Here is a 9,504-nt window from a genome sequence, read left to right on the forward strand (position 1 = left end):
ATTTCAACATGCTTCCATTGGATGGGAAGCGTTAAAGGCACATGTTTAGGTTTCGACCAGAAGGCTTTGCCTTTTAAGTTACTGATCTGAAAGTCCAGTGGACAATTTAACAAACACAATGGAGAAAACCACTCCATTACAATTTACTTTGTCGAAAAACGTTAACCGGTTTTGGGAATCTTTAATGTGAACAATATTGCACATATAGCTGATGTAAAATTTACATGGTAGAAGTTTTGTTCCTCATTAATTCTCAATCCACCAATAAACGAATATAGGCGTGTTTGTAAAGAAAATAATGCATTGTTGTGTTGCCATATAACCTTAGCTTTTATCCAGGCCAGGGGATAATGTGGTCCTCAGCGTTCGGCGACAACTTATGGTACGCGGGTATAATATTCCTGTGTATTGCTTTGTTCGCAATGTACATCAGGTGTTTCCAAGTCTACCTCGTGTTCAAATACTTCGGGCCTAAGGTGTACATGATGAGGAGAATGGTGAGTTGAAACGGATATTTTTAACTTCTGTGAGCAGACATATGGCCACTGTTTCGACTAATAAAGTCTCATCAGTGCAGCTTGGTTTAAAGTTTGGACGGCAAGATTGTCCATAATCACATCAAGCTGCACTGATGAGACCTGACAGGTCGAAACAGTGGTCATTTGTCTGCAGCTCACATAATTCATATCATTTTCCTGTTCATATATTTTTAACTTCGTTTATCAGACATAAGTTTTATGAAATGCACAAAGACAGTTAAGGTGTGTTTGTTGGATCGTCAACTCAATATTTTGTCCACAGTTGAAGGATTTGGTGATTTTCCTTTCCATTATGGGTTTGATATTTCTCAGTTATGGCGTCATTCTTCTTTCCGTCAACAATTATCCGAACCCGACAAAAACGTAAGCAGTCAGTTTGTGCGCGTTAACCAACTGCGCGTTAACTAACTGCACGTTAACTGGAAGTTATTGTTTCAAACAAGTACATTTACTTTCTAGTTACACGAACACATTAAACATTACGTCGGTTCACACTTTCCTCTTGAGTGTCTACAACAACATTATCAGGGTTCCTTACTGGCAACTTTATGGAAACGAGCTTGGAAATGCGATTGTTGCACAAAACAGTAAGTATCTTAATCATTAACTGTATCTCAAACTCTTTTCTGCACTCCGTGAAGAGCTTGGTAATCTGAAAGCCCTCTTGCAATCGGCATTTACGGCACAACAAAAGTTTTGTAAATTTTAAATCATCCTCAAAGTGCATAGGAAATAACCTGATATCCTATCTGCAGTAAGAACAAAAAGTTAAACTGCTAATTTTTGTCTTGGAATCTAATTCAAATTGCAAACGGTCCCCAGGGGGCGCTAGTGCCCATTATGCCTCGATTTGTGGCATATCAAATTGCAAACGGTCAATGTTGGCTAATTTCCAAAATGGAGTTTGTTTTAAGTTTCCTGTTAATTCCCCAGGTTACGGGATAGTATCGGCTTTGTTGACTTGCTTCTACATGTTATTCTCGAACATTCTTATGCTCAATCTACTCATCGCCATGTTCAGGTTCGTACTCTTGTGTGGTTAAAAGTATTTGCGTCTACTGCCTGGAACATTACTAAAAACATTTATCTTGGGTTATTTTGTCGAATTTGTTTAAACTCTGTGAACAAGGTCAAGTGAAATGAATGATTTGCATGTCGTGTAGATGTAAGTTTATGATTTCTATAGTTACACATTCCAAACAATTGAAGACCGCGCAGGAATATTCTGGAGTTACCACAGATTCGATGTTGTTGAAGAGTTTTGTGACAGACCTTGGCTTCCCGCTCCTCAACATTTGTAGAAACGGACCGGTTGGGTTCAGTGCCTTCAGTAAGTTGTTTATTGACAAAACGAATATAAAATACACAAGCATAGAGCGGAACTTTACACGTTCGAACAACATGTCCTCCAGAAGATGATGAAGAAGAAGGAAGAAGAAGACAAAGACGAACATCTCATGACAATGATCGTTGAGCAGTAAGTTGGTTAGGATTCGAATCCACACAACAATGACTTTAAACCGATTCTTCTGGATCAAACGTTTGCGTTGAAAGAACTTGATTTAACTCACAACAAATCGTAAAGATTGATAGGATTTGCTTTAAAACTAATGAATTTCTGCCGCAAAGCCTTAGTCCCACTTTTAATCCCACAAAACAAGTCCATGCCTTGAGATATTTTATTTCAAGTGGCCGTGGTTCCTATATCATAGAAGATGTTGTTCATGCGCAGATCCCGCTGAAAGTTTGATTCGCCCTGTACCTAAATGTATTTATTTCAGGCAACAGGAATTGCAACTACAAGTGAAGCAATTATTAAACCTTGAGAAACGCAGAAAAAGTTCCAAACTTCAAAAGGTCACAAGTTGCCCTTCTACCACGTGAGCGATGACCTTGAAGCACAAACGAGGTCAAGCAATCGTGTCCAGTACAAGCATCACATAAATGAGGCAGCTTGTGTATTTGTTATTGCCTAAATGTCTTTTTTGCCTGCGTATTTCTTTGCCACTTTTCCATTTTCCGTGTTATGTAAAAATGTTTTTTTTTCATTCGATTGATTTCCATCATTGCTTTTACAGACTTTTCTTTATTGTTTCTGAACTGATTTCTTTTCGTACCGGCTACATCAGTGCCTTATTACAATTTCTGTTTTCAACTTCGCGATTTTGAAATTGAATGATTTCATAGTTCCTTTAAAATTGTTTTAAAGCGTGAACTATTTATTTAACCAGATAATAAAAATTCCGCGTGTATTTATTGTCCTGACTGGAATCTAATGATTGATTTATTAACTCTTACAATGGATCAATTACAACACACATACTTCTAGTAGTTGGAAGTTTTGTTTCATCGTCTCCAACCATTGCACGTTTACAACGTTTCAATTATTGCACGTGGGTGATGGTAACAACCAATGACCACTGGGGTCGACACAAATTCCACGCTAGACCATTCGAAGTACTTCCTGTACATGGATAATAGCACGACGGCTTAACTCTGTGGAAGGGTAGGATTGTGGTGACCCCCAACGAAGCCTGCCACAATGCTGTCTACCACTTCCCGCTGTCCTTCAGGGAGAGAGTACGTTCTGGCTAAGTAAGAGATCTGGGGGAGGAGTAATGTTTTAGTGAGGATGCTTTTTGAATCGTAGGTCAGAAAGGGTCGCTTATAGAGGAGACACGGGTGCGTAAAGAGAAAATGGCTTTGCGCCATGCCGCGATGATTGAGCTGGGGTGTCCGTTTGGTATATTTAATGGGCTTATGGCCTTACTATTCCAAGTTATCTGATATTGGGTAAAGTTATGAGGGGGATTGATGGCGGCGATCGCTTGGGTTTTGATGGGATTTACGGTTAAACCTGATATACTAGAAAATTGTGTGACGATGTCTAGGGCAAGTAAGAGGGAGTCGCGGCCGGTCACCGCTAGGGTGACATCGTCCGCGTAGGCGACCGCTTTGGGTACGTTATGGCATGGTGCGGGGATAGACCTAATTGAGGGGTGGTTTTGAAGGGCAGCAAGAAGTGGGTCGACAGCAATCAGGAAGAGGGTCAGGCTAAGGGGGTCACCTTGCCTAACACCTCTCCTGATCGGGAAACCCGTTGTGGCAAACCCGTTGAGGAGGGCTTGTGATGAGGATGAAGAATTGAGTGAAGATAAAAAATCAGTAAAAAGTGGGGGAAAGCGCTTTAGTTTTAATTGTAAGAGAAGCCAGTCAAAAGAAATGGAATCGAAAGCTTTTCGGAAGTCAAGAGAGATAAAAAAGGAATCCGAATTACGATTTTTGGCTGAATTATGGAGGTCGCGAAGAAGGGTAGTAGCGTGAGATGAGGTAAAACCAGGTTGGGCAAACTGATTAGGGGAAATTAACTGTGAAATAAAAGGGGTAATACGTAAATTAAGTGTTTTCGTCAAAATTGTATAATCTAAATTAAGAAGGGATATGGGTCTATAATTTGATAACAAAGAAGGGTCAGATTTTTTGAAAATAAGAGTAATATGGCCTGATGTAAACTTAGGAGGGGTATAAGCGTTAAGAAAAGAAAAATTAAGAGCTGATGTGAGGTCGGCCCCGATCAGGTTCCAGAACAGTTTGTAAAACTCTGAACTGAGACTGTCGGGGCCGGGAGTTTTACCGTAGGGAAAAAGAAAAACTGATTTTTTAATTTCTGAAACTGAAAAGGGGGCAGATAAATTTTCTAAAAAAGAATCAGGAATAAACTTAGGAGGTTGTTTAAGAAAAATGTTCGAGGGGGTTGGTAACTCAAGATTTTGATTAGATTATAACAACTTCAAAAGATCATAAGTGTGTGAAAGCATTTCTTTGGGGGTAGATAAAGGAAGGCCGAAAGAATCTTGCAACTCAAAAATGGGTGGATTAAATTTTAAAGGAAGAAGTTTTGAATAAAGTGCTTTGTCGATGATGGGTTTAAAATTAGGAAAGATAAGGATTTAAGTAAATTAGAACGTGAGGTTTCCAAATGAATATCAATTAAGGACTTTTTGACAAAATAAAAGGAACCAAAATTTTCTTTCGAAGGGGAGAAAGTAAGAGTGGTTCGAATATTATTGAGGGATTGTTGAAGGGATGAAGCATAATTACGGGATTCTTTAACTTAACGTTTCGAATGATAAATAATGAGGGACTTAATTTTGACTTTAAGGGATAACCAAAAATCAAGGGGGTTGTTGAACATAGGAGCTAGTGAAGACCAAATAACATAATGACGATTTAAATCATAAACAAAAAAGGGGTCGTAAAAGGTTTTAACATTATTTTTCCATGGGCCTCTGCCCCTTGGTGAAGCAGAGACCAAATTAAGAGTAAGAATAACAAAATCATGATCGGAATAGGGACATGTAATAAAAGAATGATTTTTATGTGTTAAATTAGGAGTAACATAAATTCGATCCAAACGGGATTGAAAATTAAAAGAACGACGGGAAAATTGAACTAAATCGGGGTGAAGTATACGAAAAGAGTCTAACTTAAAAAGGTTAGTTAACTGTGCTAGATTTGTGCTGGGGGGAGAGGTTTTGATAGGGGGAAATTTATCTAATGACAGGTTTTCAACACAATTAAAATCTCCAGCCAAAATTATAGGGTGCGGTGATGTAACATAGGAATACAGTGAATTAAAAAATAAATTATTACTAACCGGGTTTCCAGAGGGGGCGTAGATGTTGACAATATGGAGGGTGTGGGTGCGGGTTGAGATGTCGACCGCGATAATACGGCCGGCAGAGTCAGAAATAGATTTTAGAATTCGGAGGTTCGGAGAATTGAGAAGAACTGCGACACCCCATTTGGCGTGGCCTTCGTAGGGTGCCGAGTTTAAGAGGGCAGGGCCGGAAGTCCATTCGGACTTCCAGAGCGATTCGGTTTGGGGTGAAGAGTGAGTCTCCTGTAGGAGGTAGATGTCAAAAGCTAAAGAGGAAAGATGGCGGAACAAGGCCCGCCTTTTGGTGGCAAGGCCCATGCCACTTACATTCAAGGTACAAATTTTTATGTGTGACGTCATTACTTTTGGTTATTTTAACAAAAAATACAAGAACAAATATACAAACTACGAAAAAATACACTAACAGGTCCATTATTATTGAAAGTTCCATTACAATGATTAATTATTATGAATTTATATTGTTGTTTGGTTGAAATCGGTTGGTATGCGGACCCCACAGTTACACGTTATTTTTTCTTTTTCTTTTACTCGGTAAAATTCTTTACATGTGCATTGCACGCATAATACAGTACAACCGGGGCATCTTACTTTGGTCCCATAGTCCACAGCAGGGCTCCAAATACCACATTCGCACTTTAAGTATAATTTCTCACATTGGCACGTAAAGTCACTGACCTCGATTGGGATTCGTGTGCGGCAGCACCTTGTATAGGAGTTCCTTGATCTTCTGTTGCGCTTGCGTGGTTGCGGTGTGCTGGTATGCGGTTCGGGTAGAGCCAGCCCGGTGCTGTTCGCAGTTGACAGGGAGTCAGAGGGAACTACTTCTGTTGACGCTATGTTGGTGGTGTTGGTGTCAGTGTCGGCGTCGATGTCGGAAACCGAAACTTCTTCCTCTTCTTTCTCTTCGTGGTGGGGTTGTTGCTACTCCTGCTCCTCCTCCTGCTCCTGTTGTATCTCTTCGGGATGCTGTGTGTCTTCGAGCATTGGTTGTTGCTGCTGCTGTTGTTGCAGTTGTTGTTGCCGTTGCTGGTGCTGGTGGTTCTTGCGGCGGAGTTGCGGGCACTCCTCCTTCTCGTGACCCATTTCTCGGCAATAGTTGCAGTGCGGTGCTTGGCTGGGGTAATAGAAAGACAGTTTTATGCCTTCAAGCCTCGCGGCCAATTGGATGGGTCTTTATAGTTGAGGTCTTGACCATGAAGGCTCTTTTCCCCGCTTCCTTTCGCCAAGGATCCAGCATATTCCAGTGACGGGTTACTGGGAGTGCCTTTGTACAAAGTTCTTCACCGTTTGCGTACTCATCCACGGTGGGACATAGGAAACGACCATTCTTTGGATGTCTTCTGTGCACGGTTCTGCGTACACGGGTCGTCCGGTGCTCATCAGTTTTGCTGCGAATTGTTTTGCATAGTTTTCAGTAAAAGAAAAAAAGTCACCTTGCCGGCCGGGTATTGTATGAATCCTTTCAGCCGGTCAAGGTCGAACTTCATCGCATCGAGGATCTCGTAGATCTCCGTCCTCTTTAATCCGGGATTGAATCGAGCATCGATCTCTCCGCGTCGGTCGACTGGGTAGGTTCTGGCGGGAACACTTCCTGTTGGTTTGGCGGCGGTGGGCGCTTCTTTCTTGGACCTGGGCCATGGTTATTCTCAAGTTTCCTGCCTACCACCGGCTCAAAAGGGGTTGAGGTTGTTGGTGTCTGATCGGCGCATCGGAGATCAGCTGGAATGTCACCTGGTGCAGAGTCTTGGGCTTGTATTTGGGAACGAGCTGCAATGACCCAGGGGTATGAGGGTTGGTGACAACTTGCCTGTGGGTTTTGGTGGGGATGTAGATTCCTCATCAGTTTTGGTGGAGGCGGAGGAGGAGTCTTCATCGGGAGAAGAAGTGTCTCCGTTTTCCTCAGTGGAGTTGGCGACATGCTTGCTCTGCTCTTTGGTCTCATCGGTCTCGATCTGGTGGTATTTGGTGTGTTTCTTCTTTCTCTTTGCTGCCAGGAGGTGGCATTCGGCCTTGTTGTGGCCATCGGCCTTTCAGTGGTCGCAGTGCGGTGGCTGCGATGTATGGAACGCCGATACCACGTGTTCCCCGAGCTTGAGCTCTCTTGGAATGGGGTTGTTTTGGAGGACGGACCTCTTCCTAATAAATGCTCTTTTCCCATTGCTGATGCGGTACTCGTCATAGAGTCGCCAACCCCGGGACACTGGCGCGTAGTGGCTCAGCAGTGCCTGGATTGGCTGCTGTTTGATCTTAGGGGGTACGTAACTGATGACGACTCTCTCCTCGTCATTGGTCCACGCGTTAGCGTAGACCGCCGACGAGGAGTCGGTGATCTTCTTGGCCAATTGTTTCGCTTGCGCCTCATTGGTGGTATAAAACATTACCTTTCCGTTAGGAAGAAGGTTGATACCATTTAAATTTCAAAGTTCATTGCTTTGAGCAGGTTGTAGATCGCTTCCCGGTTCAGCCCGGGATTGAATCTCGCTTCTACCTCTCCATCCCGCTCAATGCGGAAGGGGTCATCGTCAGTGTTGTCTACGTTTTGGGCCGCTACTGCAGCATAAGACGTGCCTGCAGGGTTTGTAGCACCTGCCATACTTCAGTGCGCAATACTATAAGACAGTTTGTCCAACCGCTCACCTTGGATTTGTGGTCCTGGAATACGTTCCGGAAAATCCCAGATGATATAATCCAATTTGGCGTAATCCAAGGACTAAGAGCCAGAAACTAACTTGCCTTCTTTGGTGTTATAAGTAACGTAACTGAAGTAAAAAACGAATTCAGGTCTCGTCAGTACTTCTTCAGTAAACGAATGATGTGGTTGTGGCAGAGCAACTTGTCCATAAATCCAACTTGAATTCTTCAGGCGATTGTTTGGCTTGTTTTGCAAACTTACAGTCTTTCTTAAACCCTAATATAAACGTTCCCAACTTAACTCTATTTTGTCTTTTAATATTTGTGGTGTTCTGTGTTGCGAAATTTGTGCTATTGTTGCTTTGGCGTGACGGCAAAATTTGGGAGATGATAGATCACATTCTATTGCAGTGCTTCCCAACCTTTTTCAGTTCGCGACCCACTTTTAATGCAAGTTTTATTGTGCGACCCACAATGAGATATGACCAAACGAATGACATGCAACAATTTCGTGATATAATAGAAAACTGTAACGTTTAGAAATGCGACCCACTGGTTGGGATGTACTGTTCTAGTTGAACAAACTCCAAATGGCTGGACGGAAAAGTGGCAACAATGCGTCCAAGAAGCCAGGTGCCTCTGGGCATATTTTCGTCAACAACACAAACAATATCATTAACAATAAAATTGCGATGAGGTTTGACCCACTTCTGGCGTTTGTCCATCAGTGGCAAATATTCCTTCAGCCACCGCTTCCAAAATAGGTCCGCTAGATATTGAACTTGGCGCCATCTGCGCCTTGAATAAATGTCTCGTTTGGTAAAGGAGCCGACAGGAAACGGCTGGCCCGACCTTAGATGTGGGAGGTGGTTTGGAGTCAAGGGCTCAAAATCATCAGGATCGCTGGACTCCGTTGTCAGAGGTCGCCCATCAACAATTGCCTCCGCTTCACACATCAGAGTTGTTAAACCATCATCGTCAAGGATTTGCTCCTTGGTGATGGCCGATAGCACCTTCCGTACAGTACGTATGGATCGTTCCCATATTCCACCGTGATGGGACGCACCTGGGGGATTGAAGTGCCATTTGATCTGGTTTGAAGACAAAAAATTCACAATTTTAGTTTGGTTCAGCTCTTGGAGCGCCTGCCACAGCTCACGTTTGGCACCGATGAAATTGGTTCCATTGTCGGAACGAAGCGAGGCCACTTGTCCTCGTCGAGCAATGAACCTGCGCAAGGCTAAAATGAAAGAACTTCTGTCCAAGCTATTTGCTACTTCTATATGAATAACTCTGGTTGTAAGACAAGTAAATAATGCTCCGTATCTTTTAACTTGTGATCGAGCGCGCTTTACATTGAAAGGACCAAAGTAGTCAACTCCCACAAACGTAAACGGCGGCTTATAGGGGGTTAACCTGTCCTCGGGTAAGGACGCCATCTGTTGTACGCCACGCCTTCCCGTTCTTCTTTTAGAGTCCACACAACGGTTCAACACAGAACACACCAGAGTATTAGCTCTGACTATCCAAAATTGTTCTCTTATCAGAGCCAAAACGTATTCCCTTCCACTGTGGCCAGAAATTTCATGAAAATGTCTTGCAATTAGCTCAGAAGCGCGGCCACGTCCGGGCAAGAATACTTTGTGGTGTACT

General features: G+C 42.8%; 1 protein-coding gene and 1 pseudogene across 1 annotated transcript; one reads left to right on the forward strand and one right to left on the reverse strand.

Moving 5' to 3' along the window:
- Positions 1–8: 8 nt before the first annotated feature.
- Positions 9–2,423, forward strand: LOC145917408 (transient receptor potential cation channel subfamily M member-like 2; annotated as a pseudogene).
- Positions 2,424–8,387: 5,964 nt separating this feature from the next.
- Positions 8,388–9,290, reverse strand: LOC145917663 (uncharacterized). Its single transcript, XM_083002965.1, has one exon. It carries the CDS (start codon positions 9,288–9,290, stop codon positions 8,388–8,390), a length of 903 nt encoding a protein of 300 aa, XP_082859091.1.
- Between the last annotated feature and the right edge of the window lie 214 nt (positions 9,291–9,504).

Source organism: Ascidia mentula, chromosome 1, assembly GCF_947561715.1.
Source record: "Ascidia mentula chromosome 1, kaAscMent1.1, whole genome shotgun sequence".
In the NCBI taxonomy this organism is placed as follows: Eukaryota; Metazoa; Chordata; class Ascidiacea; order Phlebobranchia; family Ascidiidae; genus Ascidia; species Ascidia mentula.